Source organism: Myxine glutinosa, chromosome 11 (assembly GCF_964187855.1).
Source record: "Myxine glutinosa chromosome 11, kmMyxGlut1.1, whole genome shotgun sequence".
NCBI classification, from domain to species: Eukaryota; Metazoa; Chordata; class Myxini; order Myxiniformes; family Myxinidae; genus Myxine; species Myxine glutinosa.
Genome location: NC_136271.1, coordinates 18,127,228 through 18,154,807, shown reverse-complemented (window position 1 = coordinate 18,154,807; position 27,580 = coordinate 18,127,228). Strand labels below are relative to the sequence as shown.

The following is a 27,580-nucleotide window of genomic DNA, read 5'->3' as shown; positions in this document are numbered from 1 at the left end:
CCACCAGATATACGCAGCCACTTACCGGACGTGAAGAGAGATGCGCCTCAGCCACGAAGAAGAACCAGTCGCGACCTCCGAGGGCTGTGACACCTCCCTGCATCTACTGGACCGTACTGTATCCTGTCCCTGAGCCAAGAGTGCACCTTGAGCCTCGACTACCTGCCTTTCCTTGCCATCAATCCCCGTGTGAGTCAGTTTTGTCCTGTTTATCTGTCGTCTGTCGGGGCTACTATAAGACCGTAATTAAGTGCCTATCTTCCTATGCTGTCTCTCTCATCCCTGTAATCTAAACGTTCCGAACTAATATAACCTCCTCCGGAGGCCTTGAGAACTGTACCCCTGGTGTCGTGTCATTTAACCTAGCCGTTGTGTCCTTTCCTTCATTGATCTAGCGTAGCGCGACTCGGCGAACGTTCGAGTATAATCGGGTAACTTGTGCGAACACGGCGGCCATTCCGCTCGGCCCATCATAACATCTAAGTCGTGTCCTGACCAAGCAGTGCCATGGCAAGGATTGCTGGGCTGGCATCACCAACATTGATCTTGGCAATACAAGTAAAGTAAGCTGATTAGTTCATCCATAATGACGTCACAACCAGTAACAGAAATACAATTATTTGGAAAACAAGACCATTAAGAATATATAGAGATGAGATTTAGCAATTTGGGTTATAATTTGGATTAGCACCAGCTTTATAACGATGGAGTGGCATCAATCATTGTGCCTGCAGGTGGTGACGTCATGATGCATTAACAAATTAAATAACTTTGCTAATAAAATAGCATTAATGGATGCATTTCAGGTTCAGACCCAATGTACAAACATGATTTGTCATCTTTGCCACTGGCCTGGACCTTTGGGAGTTAGTGACGTAATAAACACTTTAATGCAGAACCAGGTAGGAGTGGCAGGTTAAATGATCCATAGAGGTGATGAGGAACTCACTGCCATGCATAAGCACAGGGTGAGATCGAGAAGAGGAGTCACGGGGATAAGGCCAGGCCACAGTGGTCTGCCTTCGCAGAGGGGCTTGGTACGGAGCACCCCCTTGAAAGGCAGCCACGACCCCGATCTGTAAGGTAAGCACAGTGTGAGATTAGTGAGCTTGACTTGTTATTTCAACCGGTGCAGAGATAAACAAGTGTTAGTAAAAGCCTGATCAGTTTTTTCCGCCATTGCTGAAGGAAAGCAAAACGTCACAAAGGATGAATGGTTAAGGAAGTGGGGTGGAAGAAAATATGATTTGGTAATGTGCAGTTGTTAAAAAAGATTACGTCATTGGGTGGGTCATACAAATCGGAAATTGGCGTCGGAAGTCACAAATCGGAAATTGGTGTCGGAAGTCACAAATCGGAAATTGGTGTCGGAAGTCACAAATCGGAAATTGGTATCGGAAGTCACAAATCGGAAATTGGTGTCGGAAGACACAAATCGGAAATTGGTGTCGGAAGTCACAAATCGGAAATTGGTGTCGGAAGTCACAAATCGGAAATTGGTGTCGGAAGTCACAAATCGGAAATTAGTGTCGGAAGTCACAAATCGGAAATTGGTGTCGGAAGTCACAAATCGGAAATTGGTGTCGGAAGTCACAAATCGGAAATTGGTGTCGGAAGTCACAAATCGGAAATTGGTGTCGGAAGTCACAAATCGGAAATTGGTGTCGGAAGTCACAAATCGGAAATTGGCGTCAGAAGTCACAAATCGGAAATTGGTGTCGGAAGTCACAAATCGGAAATTGGTGTCGGAAGTCACAAATCGGAAATTGGTGTCGGAAGTCACAAATCGGAAATTGGTGTCGGGAGTCACAAATCGGAAATTGGTGTCGGAAGTCACAAATCGGAAATTGGTGTCTGAAGTCACAAATCGGAAATTGGTGTCGGAAGTCACACATCGGAAATTGGTGTGGGAAGTCACAAATCGGAAATTGGTGTCAGAAGTCACAAATCGGAAATTGGCGTCAGAAGTCACAAATCGGAAATTGGTGCCGGAAGTCACAAATCGGAAATTGGTGTCGGAAGTCACAAATCGGAAATTGGTGTCGGAAGTCACAAATCTGAAATAGGTGTCGGAGGTCACAAATCGGAAATTGGTGTCAGAAGTCACAAATCGGAAATTGGTGTCGGAAGTCACAAATCGGAAATTAGTGTCGGGGGGTCACAAATCGGAAATTGGTGTCGGAAGTCACAAATCGGAAATTGGTGTCGGAGGTCACAAATCGGAAATTGGTGTCGGAGGTCACAAATCGGAAATTGGTGTCGGAAGTCACAAATCGGAAATTGGTGTCAGAAGTCACAAATCTGAAATTGGTGTCGGAGGTCACAAATCGGAAATTGGTGTCAGAAGTCACAAATTGGAAATTGGTGTCGGAAGTCACAAATCGGAAATTGGTGTCGGAAGTCACAAACCGGAAATTGGTGTCGGTAGTCACAAATCGGAAATTGGTGTCGGAAGTCACAAACCGGAAATTGGTGTTGGTAGTCACAAATCGGAAATTGGTGTCGGAAGTCACAAATCCGAGCGGTCCATCGAGATTGGTTACACGAATTGCATTTGATCTTTCAACAGTATCACCAACCAGATCATAGATTGCTTTGAAAACGAAAGAGACCAGCGAGCTTGCCACATTCAATAAAGACCACTAATGTCCACATTTCAAAACTGCACCAGGTGATCAAGATTAATATGAACAACAGATCAAGATGCCTCCACATATATGATCCAAAACTTCTCCTGATCTTTCAGTTAAGATGACAATTACATATTCTTGAATTCTATTTTATCCTCCCTCAGTTTGTTGTTCTTGGTACCGAATCCACTTGTTTCCTGGTCAATGACCATCTCTCGTGATTTGAAAAAACTACCAATCAGGTGTTTTGTAGCGGGATTGTGCTATCGAGATAAAATTTGAGACTTTTTAGAGCAGTGGATGAAAACTTTATTTTCCGGACACTCCCAGGATCGTACCTGTGTCTGGACACGAGTCATGCTCCTGAACCACAACACCTGTCCTTTCCGCATCTCCTGCTCAGCCATGTCAATTTCTTCTTCTTCCTCCTCCTCCCTCTCATAATGATACTCATCCCAAACATCTTCTCCTGCTGTTCGCCGCCCCTTTTTCATTTTAGTGAAGCACGTCAACCAGTGGTTTGGCACACTCGCAATGGCCTGGAAATTCAAAAACAAGTAAAATCTTGGACAAAAATATGACAATGCATTAAACTTGAATCAACAACACAAGTACTGAACCAAAATATAACCGTATTCTACTATATAAACCTGCCTAGATTTTGGTCACATGGAATGTGTTTGTCAATGTCATAAAGGTTGATCAATTCATCTTTAAATGTTAGGGGGAGTGGGAGGGTGGGAGAATTTTCATCTTGGTAAAGCAAGTCTAGATGTTATGCTGAAAACACAAAGGTTTAAATATTCAGTTGGATTGAGATAGGTAAAATGTGCCTAGCAGGTGGGAATAAAACCTTGAAATAAACCCAAAAACATTCCTTCTATTTTCTTTACACTATCACATCATAGCTGACCATCTAATGCTTTTATATCGAAGAGTTAAGTAAGAAATAATGAGGAATCCCAATATTTTATAGTATAGTATACCTATGGGGTTGTCCTATGGTGTCTACATAATTTTTATTAGCACAGACAAATTATCACAAATAATGTGTACTGCTCGTGTATGAACCCCACCTGACCCCACAACAGCTCTCCAAACCCCAGGAAGATACACCACAGCCAGTGGTCAAGGGACAAGCTTTGGCAGCTAAACGGCTTTCCTCCAAACTGCACTATGAGCACCTGGGGGTTTGCAGGTTTGGGGGTTGGAGGTGAAAATATATTAGTCATGTCACGTAACAAGTTGATCAAATACACAGGTTGCGAGATCCGAGGTGAGTGACCAAGCACACCTGAATGAAGAATGTTCCTAAGACAATGGAACAGAAGATGGGATTGTGGAATATCCCTTCAAAGACATTCCTCTCTCCGTGAATTTTCCGGGCGTTGACTTCATTGAAGAGCTGCATGAGCACAAACGTGTTGAATATGACCGTGTAGTGCTCTGACGGAGATGCATGGAGTGGCGCTTTTCTCCCACTGTCCACGTCGAGGAGTATTTCACCTGGTGTTGCCACAGGAGGTAATATATTACCGAAGGTTTCAACATGCACCTTTGTGAAACTGTCGTATTTACTTTAATGATAAACTAGCAAAAGTACCCTGCGTTGCCGGGTAACAATGAGTCGCTTCCTGGCGGGAATATGATATACGCAATCTAGGTCCATCATCTAGAGGGAATTTTAACAAAATTTTGGAATGTTTTGGAATGGAAAACAAACAAAATTGTCTCTGTGTGTGTGTGTGTGTGTGTGTGTGTGTGTGTATGTGTCTGTGTGTGTGTGTCCCTGTGTGTGTGTGTCTGTGTGTGTGTCCCTGTGTGTGTGTGTGTGTCCCTGTGTGTGCGGGTGTGTCCATGTGTCCATGTGTCCGTGTGTCCCCATGTGCGTGTGTTTGTGGGCGTCAATTAATTTGTTCACCAATCAAAAGCTAGAAGCAGATTGTTTTTTTAGATCGAAAGCTCAAAGGTCAAGGCTGCATAAAATCATCTATTTTCATTTTGTATTTTTTTTAAAAACTATTTTCGTTATTATGAGCATACAGGAGAAGAAGAAGATATCTGAATACAAATGGATGCGGACAGGCTTTGAATTTTCAGATGCTTTCTGGTTTATCAATTGCAACTAGTCCTACCCCCAACCCCCCCCCCCCCCCACACACACACCACCCCCCTATCCCACTCCACCCCTTTATTTCATTTCCGCACATGGTTAAAAACTACAATGCGATAAGTACCACAAACTCTTAATACGAACCGATCTTCAAAATTCCAACTTCAGAATTGACTCGAACAGTAACAGCTGTCACAACTACTCAAATAGTGTTCTTTGCTAAAAAACGTTTCATTCAAAAAACACGTCTCCGAGCAGTTCCCATGGAAGTAAGAATTAAGTTAAAAACGATTATTAAGTTACCGGTATATTAAAAAAACTAATCCCAGAATGAGAATCACAGCCTCGGTTAGTATTAAATAAATGTATGTATACTATACACTTAGTTATAAAATCGTAACATATGGTAAATTTTGTCAGATTTCACTGCAGATTTGGATATTATTTCGTCTACAGCATCCAATCCTCAAATCCGATTCCAGATTTTGATGATATGCTTCAATTATGTAATGATAATCGATTGTGTTTCCAAGGCAAGGCACGTTTGAGTAGGCCGAAACAAAATGGCGGCTAAAGAACCCAGTGAGGTGCAGTGGGATGACAAAGATTGTGGGCCACCATATTGGTAAACCACTCCATCGGGTGTTTTTCTTATGAGCACCTCGTTAATCATCTTCAAAAAGGTTGTTATAACACACCCAAACACCGAGTTTTCATTCTTGCCATCAGTTGGAGGTCCAGGTGTATACATGCAAAGTTTAGGGCCGCGAGGTTTCATTGTTTTGGAGTTATGGAGGAAGCAGACGGACGGACTGACGGACACTAGTAGGGACCTAATGGAGCTTCTGACACGCTATTTGGGGCCGGTCCCAAAAACTCGCAATAGTTCAACTCGCTTAGCTCGTCTCACTATCACTCGTCTTTAGTCCCAATCCCAAATAGCATTGCAGAAGCTCCTTTAGGTCCCGACTCAACTGCGTGGGGCAGGCTTCGCCCTTCTTCCACCAGTAGAATAAAAAATATATTTATATTTATATAGTATTAAAGTCAAGTTTATTGAATTTAAGAAAATCATTCATCGATCCAATAAATATCTGATTATGTTTTATCTCAGATAAGATCCATCCTTTTAGCACAGGAATCACCATCAAGAATATTCACAAATAAAACATCTTTATCTTTTCCCTCTTCAAGATATTTCTTTTGTAGATTAATAAAATTATATTCTCTCAGAGTTCTATTCTGAGCTCCTCCAGAACCACACACCATCTTAAGATTATAATAAATAATATTACCATTGAGGTATTGACAATAATCAAAATCTTCACTCCATTTAAAAATGTTAAAATTTCCAGAAACACAGGATAATATATTTGTTTCAATGTTTATTCTTTTATTTGTTTTAAACATTTTAACACCAGTGTCCCCCTCAATTAAACTTGGCGCATGTGTTCGTTTGGCGCATGTGTTGGTTTGGCGGATTTGTTGGTTTGGTGTACGTGTTGGTTTGGCGGATGTTTTGGTTTGGCGGATGTGCTGGTTTGGTGGATGTGTTGGTTTGGCGGATGTGTTGGTTTGGCGCATATGTTGGTTTGGTGGATTTGTTGGTTTGGCACATGTGTTGGTTTGGCATATGTGTTGGTTTGGCGCACCTGTTGGTTTTGTGCATGTGTTGGTTGGCGCATGTGCTGGTATGGCAGACGTGTTGGTTTGGATGACGTGTTGGTTTGGCGGATGAGTTGGTTTGGCGCATGTGTTTGTTTGGCGCATGTGTTGGTTTGGCGCATGTGTTGGTTTGGCGCATGTGTTGGTTTGGCGCATGTGTTGGTTTGGCACATTTGTTGGTTTGGCACATTTGTTGGTTTGTCACAGCTTTGGCTGTATGTTTGGGGTCAGTGTCCTTTTGGAACATAAATCTTTGCCGCAGTCTGAGGTCTTTTGCACTCTGAAGCAGTTTCTCATCAAGGAATTGCCTGTATTTGGCTCCATTCATTGTTGCTTCCATCCTTACAAGTCTACCAGTCCCTGCCGCTGAAAAACATCCCCATAGCATGGTGATGCCACCAATAGTCGTGCACCATCGGTTTCCACCAGATCTCTTTGCATTCAGGCCAGGAGTTCAATTTTAGTCTCATCAGACTACAGAATATTTTGCCTCGAGGCATGCTGTCATGTGCCCTTTTTTCAGGAGTGGCTTCCGTCTGCCACTCTCCCATAAAGCCTAGATTTTGAAGTGCTGCAGAGACAGTTGTCCTTCCAGCAGGTTCTCCCATCTCAGCCAAGAAACTCTGTAGTTCTGTCACAGTGGTCACTGGCTTTTTGGTCACGTCCCTGTCCAAGGTCCTTCTTACCCGGTTGCTCAGTTTGGTTGGACAGCCAGCTCTTGGAAGAGTCTGGGTAGTTCCATATTATTTCCATTTCCTAATGATGGAGCTCACTGTGCTCTTGGGAACTTTCAACACTCTAGAAATTGTTTTTTCTCCTTCCCCAAATCTATGCCTCCTCACAGTTATATCTCAGAGTTCTACGGACAGTTCCTTGGACTTCATGGAGGAATTTCTGCTCTGACATGCACTGTCAACTGTGGGACCTTTTATAGAAGATGTGTTTATTTCTAAATAATGTCCAACCAAATGAATTGGCCACAGGTGGACTTCAATCAAGTTGTCGAGACATCTCAATGATGATAAAAGGAAATTGTACGCACTTGAGCTCAAATTGGAATGTCATAGCAAAGGGGTGGAATACTTATTGACTCGAGACATTTCGGCTTTTCATTTTTAATTAATTTGTAAAAAATTCTAAAATAAAAACGCCACTGTGACATTATGGGGTATTATATGTGGAGCAGTGATAAAAAAAAAATCTCAATTTATTCAATTTTAAGTTCAGACTGCAATACAACAAAATGTGAAAAAGTCAAGGGGTGTGAATACACTATAGGTGTTATTTTTGTTCCTGCATAATGCAGCATTTGGCTGGTTGTTGCATAATTTGTGGAGGGACAGCTGTGTCACTGATGAAGTGCTGCCAGTCGTACAGGACAGGAAATTCGAATTAGATCTGGATTATGGCAGATATTGGCTTTACGCCACCGAAAGTTACCGTGATATATTTAATGTCCACAAATGAATGCTAGCAGAAGGGTCAGTTGGCTAGTTGCCCCCACTGATGAATGGTGTACTCTTTCATCTGATGCCCTACCCGCAAAAGGTCACAATGGCAGTTTGGAGTCGGGCCAGGACTTGAACCCACATGAGACGAGCAAATGCAATATTTCATGTCGGCCCAACATAAGTGTGATGACGTAGGCGCTGTAAAAAGTCAATGGTATATTGCTCTGTTGAAAAAATGTCAAATCATTGACCAAGATGGAGAGCCCTCTGATCTCACATGCCACTGGGAATAATGCATTCAATGATTAATGTGCAAGTACACATGATGAATGAACACATCCTACCACAAAAAAGCAACGTGAAGATAATAATTAGCTGATAGAAGGCATGCCCGATGATGTTTTTGAGCATCGTGTGTGACAGCAGTGGCTTGGTGCGTCCATATGGCTGTCGTTGCAGCAACGCCTCTGTAGGTGGTTCCGTGGCAAGTGCGAGTGATGCCAAAGTATCCATTATGAGGTTCACCCACAGCATCTGCACAGCCTTTAGGGGAGAGTCCTGGAAACAAGAGCAAACAGAGGACTTTGTTTGGCAATTAGAGAGAGGGACAGGAGGTTGTTGTTGAGAGCAATGTCACATCACATTGCATGTACATATGCATCGTGTTTAATATTGAATATGGATCGTTGGGGGATATAGATCATGGTGAATCCATGGACTTAATTTTTTTAATACAAAGTGGTCAAGGATCACAAAATAACTGCTCGAAAACAGAAGGTGTGCAGCAGGTGTACATACCCACAACATGGTAGATGATAAAGAAAAAGACAATCAAAAACATCAACGAGAAAGCATCTGTGACTTCAGACTTCTTCTTCCTTATCCAAAACATGACGAAAACAGCTAAAAGCAATAAAAAATATTGACGATTTTTTTTTTTTTTTTGCATACACCATCGAGCCTCGTGTAAGAGCTAACACATTAAACACAAAAACATAAACGGACACATACAACATATAATAAAGGGAGCAGGAGACAAGATGGGGAGAGAGAGGAAAGAACATGAGCACAACAACGCCAGAGAACAGGGACGTCGGTAGATCTGTGGAAGGGAGAGGGCTGGACGAGTGGGGGGGGGGGGGGGGGGGGGGGAAATCTTATGCAACCTTGACCTTTTGATAAAAAAAACAACAATTGGCTTCTAGATTTCGATTAGTGAACCAATTCCGTGACCCAATATGCAAGTTCTATAAATTTCACGTCAATCTGATGAAAATTTATGATTTTATATGACAATCACCTTCAACCTGCAAATGTCTGCTGCTCTTCTCCTGCTTCAATCGGCTCATCTGATCATGTGCTTGTTAAAGTGGACATCTCTCTGATCATTCGCAAAGAGCCTCCTCAGTGTCGACGAGTCTGGCATTTCACTCAGGCCAACTGGCACGGTCTTCAAGCAGCCATCAATCATCTGGACTGGTCTCCGATCTCCACCGCATCTGACAACTCATCCTGGGAATTCTTCCAAAGTAAATTGCTCTCTCTCATGCACAGATTTATCCCCTCTCGCCTTCAGTTGTCATACCCTTCCTCCCATCCATGGTACACAGAATCTTGTGGTGAGGCTGTTGCCCAAAAACAACTTGCCTTCGCCTCCTGAAATGCAAATCCAACGGAAGGAAATCTCATTTCCTTTCATAAAGCCCGAAACAAGTGTGTGTCCACCCTCAAGAGAGCCAGGAAACAATATCTCTCCACTCTCAAGACCGAACTCTCAAACCTGTCTCCCTCTTCCAAATAATGGTGGCATTTGGTCAAATCTGTTTCTGGTGCTTGTTCCCCCTCCATCCCCTTGCTTACCTCAAACGGCTACACAGCTGACTCCGCACGTGAAAAAGCTGAATGCCTCAACTGTGTGTTTGCCTCTAAATCTTGTGTCCCAAACCCATCCCTCTCTGTACCCACCGTACCCAGTCGTACCCAGCTGCTCCTGGACTCTGTGCCCTTTCCTCCTGACAAGGTGGAAAAGTTTCTGTCAACCCTCGACTCTGATTCTGCAACTGGACCTGACGGCATCAGCCGACGGGTCCTAAAATCCTGCTCTGCCACTCTTTCACTCCCTCTCTCTGTTCGCTTCACCTTCACTTTTGCTCATGGTCATCTGCCATCACATTGGAAATCAGCCAACATCACCACTTTACACAAAAAATGTGCAAAAACAGATCCTTGCAACAACAGACCAATCAGCCTTCTCCCAAATATCAGCAAAGTTATGGAATCCATCATTGCTTCGGATATCAAATCTTTCCTCTTCTCAAACGGTTTGATCTCTGATCATCAATTTGGTTTCAGACCAGGTCACTCTACTCTGGACATGCTGCTTCTGCTGTCTCAACAATGGATGGAGGTCCTCAATGCCAAACAGGAAATTAGAGCTGTCTCCCTTGACAAATCACGTCCCTTTGATACGGTCTGGCACCCCGCTCTGCTCACCAAACTCTCCTCCGATGGTATCCTTGGAAATCTCCACGCTTGGCTTGCGGATTTCCTCTCAAGTCAACATGTGGCCCTGAATGGGTTTCTCTCATCTCCCCCTTCCTGTTCAGGCTGGAGTTCCCCAAGGTAGTGTTCTGGGCCCTGTGCTTTTTCTGGTCTTCATCAATGATCTCTCTGACTCTCTTGAAAATCCTCTCTATCTCTTTGCTGATGACTCCACTCTCTGCCGCTCCATTCCTCATCCCTCAGATCGGCAGTCTGCAGCCTCCTCACTCTCTGCAGACCTGGACAAAATTACACACTGGTCAAACAAGTGGAACATGTCTTTCAATCCTGACAAATCACACACTCTTACGATGTCTCTCCGAAAAGACCGACTGGACAACCTTCCCATCCACTTTCTGAATAATCCTCTCCAAGTAGTTCTGTCACTCAAGCTTTTGGGTCTCACTATCTGCCATGATCTTTCCTGGGAAAACCACATTTCAAATCTGGCCTCCAAAGCCAGTCGCCGACTGGGCATCCTCCGTCGTGCGAAGTCCTTTTTTGGTACACCTGAGCTCCTCACCACTTACAAGGCTTTCATCCGCAGCTCTATGGAATACTGCTCTCCCCTCTGTGCTGGTGCTCCTGCCTCACACCTAGCTCGTCTTCACGCTGTTGAAACCAAAGCTTTCAGAATCATTGGAATCTTCCGCGATGAAGCTAACTCCGAGGGCCTTTCACTTAGTCACTGCAGGCAGGTTGGTGGGCTTTCTGTCTTCTCCCGACTCCTCTCCGGCCTTGCTCCCCCAGCTCTCTCTGGGCTCTGTCCCCCAAATATTCCTGCAGGTCGCACAAGATCTGCCTGCTACCCTCTTATGGTTAAACTCCCAAAATCAAGACTCTCTGCTCACCTTCACTCCTTCATGCCTCTTTTCTCCCACCTCTGGAACAAACTCCCTCACGCTCTTCAATCCCACTTCTCCCTCCAGGTCTTTAAAGCAGCTGTTCACCACCATCTCTTATCTTCCCCCATTCAAAACCTTGATCTTTTCTACCCCCGCTAATTTCGCCCCAGATTCACTTTTTTGAAATACCAACTTCGTTCCTGGAAGTCCTTGCATTGTCCTTGTGTTTTATACTTCTCCCACCCCCCCCCTTCCCACGCCTCCTCCCCCCAAGCCCTCCCACAGATCTCCCGATGTCCCTGCTCTCAAATGTTGTGTTTGTGTGCTTCCCAGGATACATCAGTCACGTACCTGGGTCATACGATTGATGCCGAGGGTCTACACCCGACAGATGAGAAAGTCCGAGCTATCAAGGATGCTCCTGCTCCACGAGATGTGACCGAATGGAAGTCATACCTCGGTTTGCTTCAGTTCTATGGTCGTTACATCCCGAATGTGACCGACGTTTTGGGCCCCCTTTATCGGCTTTTGAGGAAAGGAGTCTCCTGGAGCTGGGGGTTTGCTGAACAATCAGCATTCCAGACCTCTAAGGATCTGCTCAAATCGTCCAATGTTCTCGTTCATTTTGATCCAGAGAAGGATCTTGTGCTGACATGCGATGCCTGTCGGTATGGAGTGGGGAGTGTATTATCACACGTGATGCCTGACGGTACGGAAAGACCGGTTGCATTTGCATCCAGAACGTTGTCCCCGGCAGAGAAAAACTATTCCCAACTTGACAAGGAAGGATTGGGAATCGTTTTCGGCGTCGGCAAATTTCGCCAGTACCTTCTTGGACATCATTTCACAATTCGCACTGATCACAAGCCGCTGATCAGTCTGTTTGGTCCAACTAAGGCGACGTCTGACACACTACCGCCCAGGATCATCCGCTGGTCCCTGTTTCTCGCTGCTTATGACTACACCATATGTTATAAGCCCGGTTCGTCTATCACAAATGCAGATGCCATGAGTCGGTTACCCCTTCCAGAATCCGTTGATGATTCGCCTACACCAGGATCCATTATCGCACTGATGGATCATCTGGAAGATTGTGCTGTCGATTCCGGCCAGATCCGCACTCGTACTCGACGAGACCCCGTTCTGTCCAGAACTGTCCAGGCTGTACAGCTTGGATGGCATTTGCTACCTGAGGGTGACCCAGATTTTGCGGCTTTTAAAGCACGTAAAAACGAACTCAGCGTGGAAAATGGTTGCCTACTCTGGGGATGTCGTGTCGTGATCCCGAAAAATCTGCGTTCCAGGGTCATGGATGAAATCCATGACTGTCACCCTGGGATTGTGAAGATGAAGTCACTCGCCAGAAACTATGTGTGGTGGCCGAATCTTGATGCTGATATCGAACATCATGTTCGACATTGTTACCCCTGCCAGGGCACCCGGAATACACCTGCGAAAGCGCCACTGCATCCCTGGGAATGGCCCAGCGAACCGTGGCATCGCCTACATCTCGATTATGCCGGGCCTATTAACGGCAGCATGATTCTAATAATTACGGACGCGCACACAAAATGGATCGATGCCTATGTGACGCGTGGTACTACGTCAGCCATTGTCATCGAAAGACTCAGACGCTGTTTCGCCACTCATGGTCTGCCCAGGATGATCGTGAGTGATAACGGTTCGTGTTTTTCCAGTTCTGAGTTTGCCGAGTTCACACGTCGGAACGGCATCAAACATAAGTTTGTCAGCCCACATCACCAGGCTTCAAATGGCTTGGCCCAACGATCCGTAGGAATCATCAAATCCGGATTGCAGAAACTTCAGGAGGGAACCCTGGAAACAAAGCTGTCTCGTCTCCTGTTCAAATACCGCATCACGCCACAATCAACAACCGGTGCAGCTCCGTCTGAGTTATTGATGAAACGACACTTGAGATCGACACTTGACAATCTCAAACCAGACATATCATCAAATGTTTATCAGAGCCAGCCCCAAAAGTTGGTGCACGATAAGTTGTCCAACAGTCGATGTATCAACATTGGAGATCCAGTGTTTGCCCGAAATTTTGGTGCAGGTGCGACGTGGCTACCGGGGGACATCATCGAGAAGCCAGGTCCACTGTCCTGTGTGATTCGCCTGCAGGACGGCCGCGAAATTCGTCGACCTCAGGACCACATAACCTACCGTCATTGTGAGTCGATGGAGCCTGTAGCATCGTCACAGTCAGGACAACAGTTCGACCCGCCACTGCCGGAGATCGTCGTGGCCGCTCCAGCCGGCTCGGATGCCCCGAAAACCTCAGCAAACGCTACACCCTTCGTGGAGACCAAAGGAATCGCCTCGGACTCTGTATCCACTGGTACACCGCGACCCAAAGGAATCACCTCGGACTCTGTATCCACTGGTACACCGCGACCCAAAGGGATCACCTCGGACTCTGTATCCACTGGTACACCGCGACCCAAAGGGATCACCTCGGACTCTGTATCCACTGGTACACCGCGACGCTCAATGCGTGAGAGAAAAGCACCCGACCGGTTGAATCTTTGAAGATGTTTTTCTTTCACGTTGACACATGTTCTATTTTCATGTATTTTCATTATTCTCATAACCGTTTGCACACATATTTTCACATGTTTTGGAAATGTTGCTTTTGAAATGTCAATTCTGGAAATCTAGCACGTATTGCTCGTGGTAATTTTGGATTTAAAGGGGAGGATGTCATGTTCTCATAACTTGCACTGCAAGATGGTTGGGAGGTTGCACTGCATGATGTATGCAGTGCAAATATTCACCGTTGTATCCCTACACCCGGACCGGGTTGTATCCCTACGCCAGACCTCGGATGGCGCTGCTGTAAATCGGGTCTTGATCGGCAGAGTGAATAAACGCGTACGACAATTGATCGCAGTTTGTCGAGATACTTTACAATTTGCAAAAGTTGTACATGGATTATGACTAAACTTGGTGGATGAGTTGGATAATTGAAAGGTCAGCACTCATGCAGTTTTAGTAAATAATGTGTTTACGTGCACTAAACGGAAGCTGACGTAGCAATATAGCTCAGAGCAGGGTGGCTTGATTATTTCTTTTGTTTTTTTTTTGGAAGAAGAAGAAGAAGACTATAGAATATCAAGTTGGGTGTCCGATGAAAAATAAGCAAAGTCATAATGGATCTACATGTACGAAAAATAGTTGTGTCGCATTTACGTGATGGATTTACGTCAGGACTTCTCTGTACCACGTGAGGTATACGTCAAACGTCACAGTGTTCATTCAGCTCTGAAAGAATCCATATTGAATATATTTTATATCAATTTGATTCATATTCGAAAGTTTTATTGTGATGTCGACCGTATTCATGTGAAAACAACTTTGCATACCAAATTTGGGGTGAACGCGCATGCGCAGTCCGAGCTCTCTGGCAAGACGATTCATATTGAGAAAAAATATTTTTCGACATCGAGCTTATTAAAAATGGAATCCCATTGAGATATCACACTTGCTTCGCTTTTACCTGTGTGATACAGGCTCCTGTGAAAGCCACGATGACAGCGACCACGTTGACCGTGAGCTGGAACTGCAGGAACTTTGAGATGGAGTCGTACACATTGCGTCCCCACATCACGGCCTTCACGATGCTGTTAAAGTTATCATCAGTGAGAATGATATCCGATGCCTCCTTTGCGACATCAGTACCTGCAATGCCCTGAAACGAAACACAAAATGTGAAAGTAGAAGGGCCAACATGAAAAAGAGGCCGATTTAAGGAGTTTGTCTGGAAGAAAATTTTCATTGGTTCTTAGCGTTAGGTACATATATGGGGGTCATCACCAGGGCTGTTGGACTGATGGTTAGGGCGGCGGGCTAGGGATCCTGAGTTCGAATCCCATTCAGCTGTTGAATTAACACCAGGTGGGGTTAACTTAGCCTGTCATCCGTCTGAGGTCGGCGCAATGAGTACTGGGTTCTCTCTCAAGGAGGTTGGTGGCAGGATTTGCACTCTGGCCGCCGGACAAACACCTCATTCCGTCGCACACACAGTGGTGTGTGTCGGGATGGTGCTGAGGAGTCGTCGAAGGACGCAGCGACGTGCTGATCCAGCGTACGCTCCCATATATATATGTATGTATGTATGTACATATATATATATATATATATATATATATATATATATATATATATCTTATATCTATCTATAATTCCAGTAATCTCTGTATGTATGTCTGTATGTATGTCTGTGACCGCTGTTTCTCGACAACCACGGGTCCGATATACTTGAAACTTGCCAGGTATATTGCTGGGGACCCGAGGATGTGCCTTTTCAAGGTTTCATATCAATCGGACAAGTAGTTACCGAGCTATGTCCAAAAAACGATTCAACCAATCAGAGAGCAGCGAGTTATCACGTGTGCCGAACGTGGCGAACAGACTCTGCCTCGGACGGCACATTTGAGAGCGTAATCATTTATTTCACGTTGGCAAACTATGTTGCCGCTATGTTGGCGTTAAACTATGTTTTAAAACTAATTAAAACTAATTTGCGATTCTTTCGCTTTCCTGCGCGTTTGTGCACGCTATGGCGATTTCTTTACCAAACTCCGCAAGCCGTTCGCTTTGGACCAAACCATTTCATGTAAATAGAGGGGGGGGGATTGTCACCGTACTCGCAAGCCGTTCGCTTTGGACCAAACCATTTCATGTAAATAGAGGGGGGGGATTGCCACCGTACTCGCAAGCCGTTCGCTTTGGACCAAACCATTTCATGTAAATAGAGGGGGGGGATTGTCACCGTACTCGCAAGCCGTTCGCTTTGGCTTTGCGAATGGACCAAACCATTTCATGTAAATAGAGGGGGGGGGGGGGGATATAATTTTAGATATATATATAGTACGGGCACGCCCTAGTATATATAATTGGGAGATTGAATATATATATATCATCAGGGTGGATGAAGGTTTTGAAAGTGCTGCAATTTTTAAAATTGCTTCATAAAATGACCTTTGACCTGAATATTGGATTCGCCTGCGAAAGGTACAAGGGGGCAAAAATTGCCAATTATATGTATTATTCACCACTTTCATATTATTTTTTTCATTGTTGAGGGAGGCAACAACTAGAACAAATATACAAAATGAAAATCGAGATTAAATATTTCCCTTTAATTTTTTTACATGATTATATTGCAGTGAAACATTTTTTCAAATGCCATTTTCCATTAAAATGTGTTATATCATCAATACTTTTTTTGTAAGTAATATTTTTCCAATGTGAGTCTATGTTAAAACCCTCTGTCAACTAAATGCCATGTTTGGTGGTATTCAAATGTTAAAAGTCGAAATGCGATTAAATACTATGCGAAATGGTGGCAACCCCAAACCCTAACCCTAACTGTAACTCAAACCGTAACCCCAATCCAAACCGTAACTCTAACCCTAACCCTAACCCAAACAACCCTAACAACCCTAACAACCCTAACCCTAACCATAACAACACTATCCCTAACCCTAACAACCCTAACCCTAACAACCCTAACCCTAACCCTAACCCAAACAACCCTAACAACCCTAACCCTAACCATAACAACACTATCCCTAACAACGTGACTCGTGGTGGTCCCTCTCGGCTCTCCCCCCATTGGTATTTTTGTGCACATAAGATTGTTCACGGTTCTGTTTAAATATTATTTAAATATGTATAACCTTTCCCCTTCAGTGTTTTACTCAGTGGTATTTTACAACACGCTGTTTTTCTTCCTATTTAAAAGGCTTTTCTCAATTTCCTCTCCAACTCATTCCACCTCAAAAAAAAGAAATTCAATATCTTATACGTCTCCCTCACTACATGGTCTAAATTCACATTCATTCCATCCCTCCTCCATCATTCTGAACCGGATTGCTAACTTGAAAATCACAACAAACCCAATTTGTTTTCAATGTTCGTCTTTCATTAATCATCCACTTTCTAAACTCCCCTCTTGCCCCTCCCATCCAAATCCCTCCCCTTGCACCTACACTCCTAAACTCCCCCCTTGCCCCGCCACTCTTAAACTCCCCCCCTACCCCTCCACTCCTGAACTCCCCCCTTGCCCTTCCACTCCTGAACTCCCCCCTTGCCCTTCCCCTCCTAAACTCCCCCCTCACTCCTCCCCTTCAAAACTCCCCCCCAACCCCTCCCATTCAAATCTCCCCCCATACCATTCCTCTCCAATTCTCCCTCCTCCCCCCTCCTCCTCAAAGCTGCCTCCTCCCCACTTCGTCTCCCTTCAATCTCATACCTCCACCCCCCCCCCAACCTTCTTCTTTCCTCTGCCCCCCCTCAAACAACCCCTCTCTGTGCCTCATCCCTTCACCTTCAAACCTTTCATCCTCCTCATCCTTCCCTTTCTTGGAACTCTTCTGCAATCGCTGACACACTAACAACTGCTCTCCCTACCTCCCCCTCTCATCCTTCATCTTACCCTACACCTCCCCTCCCCTGTCCTGTACCCGATGCTCCCCCTCTCTCTTCATTAACGGTATGGACCTCAAACATCCGGGGCCTTCGCTCAAACCTGACTGATCTCTCCATACAGGTTGCTTCTGACAATCCAGACTTGTTCTGCTTAACAGAGACTTTCCTCCTTCAAGATGTCTCTGATTCCTTAATATCTCTTCCTGGTTACTCCCTCCTCTGGTATGATAGACCTGAGCCTCGGCCTGGTGGTGGGGTGGCTATCTTTATCAAAAACTCTCTTCCTCACTCTCCTTGCACTGCCCTCTCTCCTCCTCACCCCCAGGAGTACCTCTGGCTACGGCTTCCTCTCCGCTCCCACCTTTTGTTCATATGTGTTCTGTACCGTCCCCCAAACAGTGATGACTCCATCTACATTTCACTGTCTGACAACATGGACCAACTTCTATCCACTCATCCCAACTCTCTCTTCCTCATATGTGGTGACTTCAATTGTCATCATGCCACCTGGTTGGGTGTGGGTTCCTCTCTCACCAGTCATGGCACCTCAGCAAAGGACTTCTGTGACTCACTGGGATTGACACAATCTGTCAATTTCCCGACCCGGATCTCAGCCAATGGAGTATCTTCTCTTCTAGACTTGGTTATGACTAACTTCCCTGCTAATGTCTGCTGCTCTTCTTCTGCTCCAATCGGTTCTTCTGATCATGTGCTTGTCAAAGTGGACATCTCTCTGGCCATTCTCAGAGAGCCTCCTCAGCGTCGACGAGTCTGGCATTTCACTCAGGCCGACTGGGACGGTCTTCAAGCAGCCATCAATCGTCTGGATTGGTCTCCCATCTCCACTGCCTCTGACATCAATTCTTCCTGGGAATTCTTCCAAAGCAAACTGATCTCTCTCATGCACAGATTTATCCCATCTCGCCTTCAGTTGTCTTACCCTTCCTCCCGTCCATGGTACACTGAATCTTGTGGTGAGGCAGTTGCCCTGAAACAACTTGCCTTTGCCTCTTGGAAGGCTAATCCAACTGAAGGAAATCTCAGTTCCTTCCACCAAGCTCGGAACAAGTGTGTGTCTACCCTCAGGAGTGCCAGGAAGCACTATCTCTCCTCACTCAAGAATGAACTCTCAAACCTGTCTCCTTCCTCCAAATCCTGGTGGCGTCTGGTCAAATCCGTTTCTGGTGTTTGTCCCCCCTCCATCCCCTCCCTTACCTCAAATGGCCACACAGTTGACATCGCACGTGACAAAGCCGAATGCCTCAACTCTGTGTTTGCCTCAAAATCCTTAGTCCCAAACCCATCTCTCTCTGTTCCCACCTTTCCCAGTCGAACCAAACTGCTCCTGGACTCTGTGACCTTCTCTCCTGACAAGGTGGAGGAGTTTTTGTCAAACCTCGACTCTGATTCTGCAACTGGACCAGATGGCATCAGCCCACGGGTCCTAAAATCCTGCTCTGCCGCTCTATCTCACCCTCTCTCTGTTCTTTTCACCCTATCCTTTGCTCAAGGTCATCTGCCAGCATCCTGGAAATCAGCAAACATTACCGCTTTACACAAAAAAGGTGCAAAAACAGATCCTTGCAACTACAGACCAATCAGCCTGCTCCCAATTATCAGCAAAGTCATGGAATCCATCATTGCTTCGGATATGAAATCTTTCCTCTTCTCCAATGGCTTGATCTCTGATCATCAATTTGGTTTCAGACCAGGTCACTCTACTCTGGACATGCTGCTTCTGCTGTCTCAACAATGGATGGAGGTCCTCAATGCCAAACAGGAAATCAGAGCTGTCTCCCTTGACATATCACGTGCCTTCGATACGGTCTGGCACCCAGCTCTGCTCACCAAACTCTCCTCCTATGGTATCCATGGAAATCTCCATGCATGGCTTGCGGACTTCCTCTCTGGTCGTAGTCAACGTGTGGCCCTGAATGGATTTCTCTCATCTCCCCTTCCCGTTCAGGCTGGAGTTCCCCAAGGCAGTGTGCTGGGCCCTGTGCTTTTTCTGGTCTTTATCAATGATCTCTCCGACTCTCTGGAAAATCCTCTGTATCTCTTTGCTGATGACTCCACTCTCTGCCGCTCCATTCCTCTTCCCTCAGATCGGCAGTCTGCAGCCTCCTCACTCTCTGAAGACCTGGACAAAATCACAGACTGGTCAAACATGTGGAACATGTCTTTCAATCCTGACAAATCTCACACTCTTACTATGTCTCTCCGAAAAGACCGACTGGACAACCCTCCCATCTACTTTCTCAACAATCCTCTCCAAGAAGTTCTGTCGCTCAAGCTTTTGGGTCTCACCATCTGCCATGATCTTTCTTGGGAAAACCACATTTCCAAGCTGGCCTCCAAAGCCAGTCGCCGACTGGGCATCCTCCGTCGTGCGAAGTCCTTCCTAGGCACACCTGAGCTCCTCACCACATACAAGGCTTTCATCCGCAGCTCAATGGAATACTGTTCTCCCCTATGGGCTGGTGCTCCTGCCTCACACCTGGCTCGGCTTCACGCTGTTGAATCCAAAGCTTTCAGAATCATTGGAATCTCCCGCGATGAAGCTATCTCTGAGGGCCTTTCACTCACTCACCGCAGGCAGGTAGGTGGTCTTTCTGTCTTCTACCGACTCCTCTCCGGCCTTGCTCCCCCAGCTCTCTCTGTGCTCTGTCCCCCAAATATTCCTACAGGTCGCACAAGATCTGCCAGCCACCCTCTGATGGTTAAACTGCCGAAATCTCGGCTCTCTGCTCACCTTCACTCTTTCATTCCTCTTTTCTCCCGCCTCTGGAACAAACTCCCACACTCACTTCAATCACACTCCTCCCTCCAGGTCTTCAAAACAGCTGTTCACCACCATCTCTTATCTTCCCCCATCCAAAACCTTGATCTTTTCTACCCCCACTAATTCACCCCAGATCCACCTTGTTTGAAATTCCAACTTCTTTTCTGGAAGTCTTGGCAGTGTCCATATGTTTTATACCTCTCCCACCCCCCCCCCCTTCCCATGCCGCCCCCCCAAAGCCCTCTCCCTCCCACAGTTCTCTCGATGTCTCTATGTCTCTCGGTCCCTGCTCTCAAATGTTGTGTTTGTGTCCTTCCCCCTCTCTCCCCATCTTGTCTACCGCTCACGATGTTATTTGTTTTGTGTGTCTGTTTGTCTTTCTGTGTGATTAATGTTCGCTCTTTCACGAGCCTCGATCTTGTATACAAAAAAAAACAAAAAAAAAAAAAACCCTAACCCTAACAACCCTAACCCTAACCCTAACCCTAACAACACTAACACTAACCATAACAATGAAAAAAGACCAACATACTATGCAAAATGGTAGCGACCCCGAACCTTGCTAATCAACCGCGGATGCCAATCGGTTAATGACGCGCTTCAGTGTCCGCCGTCTTATACTATTTAACTGAAGGTCACGTGATCTTCTGGCCGGGATACGCACCCTCGGCTATGCACCAATCTTATCTTAATTAGATCTTTTAATGAGGGTGGACGAGCAACCGCTTGGTGCAAGCCGGTCTAACGAGCCAATTAGTCGGGGAATGTTAATCTCCCTAGCTACACTGAGTGCGAACAGCCCTGGATCAATGGAGGAAAAGACAGGCACAAACAGATTGGAAAGGAACGTTAACAAAGGATTTATTAAAATTATTTACAAGACACAGGTGGGTCATGCAAAATGGGGGAAGGGAACTCAAGGGCTTTAATGGCCGTGGGAGGGCAGGGTGCATGCAAAGGGAACAATGGGGAAATGTAAATCAAAATGAACAAACTGTCACTACAATGAAGGGTGCAGCAGTATTTATAAGCAGGAAAGAAAATGGACGAGAGCAAAACCTTAACCTAACCCTTATCCATCGCTATTACACAGCACACGGCACCCAGCAGACATTCATGGAGAGAGAAAAGAACAGAAGATAGAGAAAGTGCAATGATCACGGTCTCTCGCTTACCTGGCGAAAGCAGTCATGCTTTTGCGAGGCAACGCTAAAGGAAGGGGTAAATCTTTCCACTTAAAAAAAACCCAGATCCACTTTTTTGAAATACCGACTTCTTTCCTGGAAGTCCTAGCAGTGTCCATGTGTTTTATACCTCTCCCACCACCCATTCCCATGCCTACTCCCCCCAACCCTCTCCCTCCCACAGATCTCCCGATGTCCCCGTTTTCTGCTGTTGTACTTGTGTGCTTCCCTCTCTCTCCCCATCTTGTCTCCCGCTCCCTTAATTGTATGTTTTATCTATCCGTTTGATTTTTTGTGATTAATGTTAGCTCTTACACGAGCCTCGATCTTGCATACAAAAAAAAAAAGGTTGGAAAATACTGAGGTGACGAGTGTGGATTGAGTGTAAAGTCGCAGGTGTGCTGATGCGTGTGCGAAATGATGCTGATGATGCTGAATGAAATGATGCTGAATGATGCTGATGATGCAAGAGGAAATGCGAAAGTGCATCTACGTTTAAGAAAGATAAAACTCAAAGAAAGTTGAGAACAGAACGTGTGAGAGCCTGCTGTATGTGAGTCTATAAAGGGAATATGTGAGCATAACTTGCTTTGGCGCTAATGGGTTCGCTCGCTCCATCAATTCCAAAGCCTCCATCTCTGAACTGCCAATGCGAGCGCCAGCCCTCGAGCTCAGATCGTTCACCAACGCACACGTTGAGAGAGCAGACAGGTGGGCGGGGGGGAAAAAGCGCAGCAGGCTAAAAGAGCCCAAGAGCCGATGCCTGCGGTGCTTTTATAATCCCTTATCGAGGGTGTGGCCTGCCAGTGCAATCTAGAAGGTTCTCGGCGGAATCCAGGATGCCGATTGGCACATCGCCCCACCCTCGCCAGCCTTTCGCAGCCGATGTGTCCCAGAAGGCACTTCCGGGTTGGAGCCCCTCCGCAGTTAACACGAGTGGGAGGGGTAGCGACTTGTCCTCAGTGCAGGACGAGTGTGGTTGGAGCCATATTGTTTTGTATTTGTCACATACTTTAAACTGTGGCAGAATGACATGCAAGTTTCAAATTTGATTCCATTCCTCACTTACCATGGCAAATCCCACATCTGCCTTCTTTAGGGCTGGAGCATCATTGGTACCATCTCCTGTGACAGCCACCACCTGCCGCTGATTCCCATGTTTACTGTCAATTATTCCTGCCATCCATCCAGGACACAGGCAAAGGGAATGATAGATAAAGGAAGTGACCATTCGGTCCATCTTGCACGTGTTGTATCCATTTTTCTTTCTATACTTATTTAATTCAATATATCCACCTCAATCTTTTTATTCATGCAAGACATCTATTTACTTAATTTATACTTAGTATCCATATTCATTTCAGTCAGTGTGAACATTTACGAGCCCATGGTACTGCGAACAGGATATTTTGCGTCCATATGATTGCAAAGAAAACAGCTGGCTTACCCCAACTCCCCTCAAACCCCAACCCCCTCTGCTGGCACTGGAACAGCTGTTCGTCTAAATGGACTCTGTGGGGAATGAAAGCCAAAACAGACAGCCGGAGGGAGATAAGCGTACCAAGTAGGCCACTTGCTTCCCAAAGGCTTTTACCCTTAGGCCTTAGCTGTCTGTCTACCTTAAGGTTTGCAGACTCGTCATCAGATTTTTAGCTTGACTCCACCCACCATGGTACCCAGACGAAATAATATGGCCGCCATCTTGGTTTTATCGTGCGCCGAAGACATCAGGCCTGTAGGCCTCTGCTGATGGTTTATTGCATCAGGTTTCCATTGGCCTTGTTTGGGTCGAATGTTGCTCACGATCAGGGATGTCAAAAATCAAATCAATGTCAAACAAAAAATTCTTAGTTTAATCAAGGCTGTCAGCACACACCATAAACACTTCCCTAAAAAATAGTGTTACGTAATTTTTGAACAGCTCTATGTTGGGGTTAAATGATCCGTGATTGTGTGACGAATCAGCTCGTTCTGATATAACCGTGGGGAGGGTGACATGGATAAGTGGTGTCGAGTTAATATTTTAATAGCGCATTAAATGTGCCTTTCCCAATCGTGCTGTTCATCTTTTAAGAATGCTTTAAATGGGCGTTTCCCAATCGGCTCGTTACCGGATTTTGTCGCTAGTTGAGACCACAGTTCGGTCATTCTTGTTCACCTCTTTCTGATTTTTGAGCTTGGCATTCTTTCTTTCAGAGACAATCTATTAATCCACCATATAATTCTCATCTCTGTTCTTTACATTACTTTTACATCTTTGATCCGCATTGCCCACATTTCACTTCCATACATTAATACATTTCTGATACATACTTTATAAACTTTAACTTTTACACATAATGGAATATTTCTATGATCCATGATACCATCTAGTTGTCTCCACTTATTCCAAGCAAACTTTATTCTTGATCTATTGGCTAATTCTGCTCCTCTTGATCCCTCAATCAAGTCGCCAAGGTAACAGAAACTTTTAACCTTTTCTAAATTACGTTTTGAGCTCAGGAACATTCCTGTTGGTTCTTTACCTTTTCTTTAAATTATTGATCCTCACATATTTTACATATGAAAATCCCAGTTTTTGTTATCAAATTTCCAGTGATACCCCTGCACCTCTTATGGCTTCATCTATAACACTTCCTGCATTTAATTGAATTCCATGAAACTCCATTTCAGCACATTGAACATCATCCGCTTTATTACCTTTCTCCTTCTTCACTACTTACCATAATCTTGATTTTTCATTAATGTTCATGTGTAAACCTTTCTTCTTTATTGCTAAAGCTAGCGTGACTCGGCGTGCTCCACACGGCTCACCACACATCGTTCCAGAGGGATAGGCATCTTTGACCATTTCGGTGTCTTTTGGGTCTTCAGGGTATTTTGGGTCTTCATGGTGTTTTGGGTCTTCAGAGCCATTTGGGTCTTCAGGGTCTTTTGGATCCTCTGGGACTTTAAGGGTCTTTTGGGTCTTTGTGGTGTTTTGGGTCTTCGGAGTCTTTTGGGTATTTGGGGTCTTTTTGGGTCTTCGGGTTGCTTTGGGTCTTCGGGGTCTTTTGGGTCTTCAGGGTGTTTTGGATCCTCTCAGCCTTTGGGGTGTTTTGGGTCTTTGGGGTATTTTGGGTCTTCATGGGTTTTTAGGTTCCTCTGAGTCTTTAAGAATATTTTGGATCTTCAGGGTCTTTTGGGTCTTCAGGGTGTTTTGGGTCTTTGGGGTCTTTGGGGCCATTTGGGTCTTCAGGGTCTTTTGGATCCTCTGGGCCTTTAAGGGTATTTTGGGTCTTTGGGGTGTTTTGGGTCATTGGGGTATTTACACATCTTTGTGGTCTTTGGGGTGTTTTGGGTCTTTGGGGTATTTTGGGTCTTCAGTGTGTTTTGGGTCTTCGGGGTCTTAGGGGACATTTAGGTTTTCAGTGCGTTTTGGGTCTTTGGGGACATTTGGGTCTTCAGGGTCTTTTGGATTATCAGAGCATTTAAGGGTATTTTGGGTCTTTGGTGTGTTTTGGGTCTTCATTGCATTTTGGGTCTCCAGTGCCTTTTTGGGTATTTAAGGGTATTTTAAGTCTTCAGGGGTCTTGGTGGTCTTAATGGTCTTGGGGGATTTAAAGGATCGTCAAAGGTCTGAGTGGTCTCAGCAGTCTAAACGTAATTAAGAGTTCACGGACTGTGTTTTGGGTGTTAATTTTATTTGAAGAAAAAGAAGACGTTTTGGTCGCATATAAACAAACAAACATAACCATATATGTTTGCTCTTTTATAATAAGATACGCAATCTGGTGTCTGTCTATTTGACTGATTTTTGATCGCAATACATTAAATCGTTACTTATTCAATCACAACCAACTTGACAAGGAGAAGAAGGGCCACACGATGGAGGTTGTAGTGTTTTAACTCCCACCAAACCCCCAAGTGGGTTTTCCCTGCCAATGGGGTTGCGTGTTGAGGTGTATATCAGTGTTAAAATAGCTTTATCGTGGCGTTTTTTTCCAAGGGCGCTTCTAATAACAAAAGTAACTAAAACGGCACTAAGTAGAGAGCATACCACTGCCTGGTGAACAGTTTACGTTTTGTATCTCAGAGTAGACCAGAAAATCACAATACACAATCATATTTAATCAAAATCAATCACAGGAATCACCATAGGTCCAGTCTTTCATACCTTGACATACCCCTCGTTTTTGGTCATATCACTCAATGGTGAAGAATCACTTCAAAACTTCTACTAGCTCGATCTGGATCCTCACCAAAATTGAATCGATTCTTCCTCGTCACACACACAACCTGTTCAACAAGTTTTGTCCAAATCCGTCCATAACTTTTTGAGATATCATGCTATGTATGTATCGTTTTTGGCCCTTTCTCCCAAAGGTGAAGAATCACTTAGAAAATTAAATAATCCTCATATCCAAATACATATTCGGATCTTCACCAAAATCGAATCAATTAGTCCTTGTCGCCTACGCTATTTCTCCACCAAGTTGCGTCCAAATCCATTCACAACTTTTTGAGATATCCTGCTATGTATCGTTTTTGGCCCTATCTCCCAATGGTGAAAAATTATTGTAGCCGGATCCGAATCCGGATCGTCATGAAAATCGAATCATTGTGTCCTTGTCACATACGCTACATCTCTGCCCAATTTCGTCCGAATCCGTCCACAACTTTTTGCGATATTTTGTTCACAAACGGATAAACAGACAGGGGTGAAATCATCCCTTTGGTGGCAGACGTAACAACAATGATTACCTTTGGAAATGGTCGATATTGCTGTTTAACACTAAACTGAAAGGGAGGAAACTCGGACTGTGTTCAGTTACCAAGCAGCTAGCTAACGCTTGCCAAGCCAACCGTTCCTTATCAACGGTTTTGAATGGAGTGCTTGTTCAAATGCTTAAACCACTTGGCGAGCTCACCACAAGGAAACTTGGTAAATGAACATACACCCTATGTTCTTGAGGCCAGAACCTAGATCTACTGTAATCTATATACCCCAGAGATGAATGACCCTTCCTGCTACTCCCATAGGGAACAGGTGTACGAGTTAAAAAAAAAAAAAAACTCCTTTGTTATATTTCACTTTAAGCGTTCAATACAAAGTCATCAGAGTACACTACCTTACATGGCAATCGCAACCTTTCATTATTCGTTCAATCTTGCATTACTATTGGAAACACAGGAGTAAAACTGATCCTTGGTGTAATCCTACCTTTACTTCAAACATTCCACAGTGCATCCCAAGTTGATCTTCACCATCGCTTTTGATAATGTATATATTATATATATATTAATACATTCCCATGACTACATTTTCCATTTCTTCAGCCACAAGTTTCCTTCTGAGGCCTATTCAACAACTGCTTCTGGTACTCGATCATGTGCTTCCTCTATGTTAACATAAACATGACGCAGTTTCCTTTTCCTTATCAAATACTTGCTTCTCTTGGAATTTATCACAATTTAAAAAATAATTTCTGTTGTTGATCTTCCCGGCATAAAACAAAAACTGGTTGTTGTCTATATTTACAACTTTTCTTCATCTTCCTTCAATCACATTTTGAAAAACTTTCAATGCCTGTTCAACTGTTTTACCTGCTGTTTAAGATGAACATAATAGAGTGTGTCCCTTCATTGTGAACCAATAATAAAGGTGTGCCTTCATCGGGATCCAAGGTGCAACGGTGATATTTGCCCAATCTTCAGGGATCGTTCCTTCTTCCCACCTTTTCACACAACTTCCAATTGCCTCCACTCCCCTTCCTTTCTTTAACCTTCCAATAGCTGAATCGACTTCTGAAGGATGGTACCCTTTGTGATATCGTTACTTACCTGCCCTACCTGCAAAACACCAATCCAACAAGTCATAGTTTGGTCGAAAATCGAACCCATCCGAGACAGCTCATAGATAAGTGGAAACAC

The 27,580-nt window shown here is 44.8% G+C and overlaps 1 protein-coding gene across 2 annotated transcripts in view; it reads right to left on the bottom strand.

Annotated features, from left to right (window-relative positions):
• LOC137436464 (plasma membrane calcium-transporting ATPase 2-like) overlaps positions 1-27,580 on the bottom strand; it is a 244,394-nt gene that overhangs the window by 12,013 nt on the left and 204,801 nt on the right. Inside the window, exons 14-20 of one of the 2 annotated variants that reach the window (XM_078786445.1) lie at positions 22,737-22,843; positions 14,766-14,957; positions 8,204-8,417; positions 3,925-4,136; positions 3,707-3,814; positions 2,969-3,169; positions 950-1,076 (exon numbers count right to left, since the gene is read on the bottom strand). In XM_078786445.1, coding sequence (XP_078642571.1) covers positions 950-1,076; positions 2,969-3,169; positions 3,707-3,814; positions 3,925-4,136; positions 8,204-8,417; positions 14,766-14,957; positions 22,737-22,843 — 1,161 coding nt within the window. The remainder of the gene's footprint in view (positions 1-949; positions 1,077-2,968; positions 3,170-3,706; positions 3,815-3,924; positions 4,137-8,203; positions 8,418-14,765; positions 14,958-22,736; positions 22,844-27,580) is intronic. The other variant, XM_068130276.2, reaches the window with a different exon arrangement.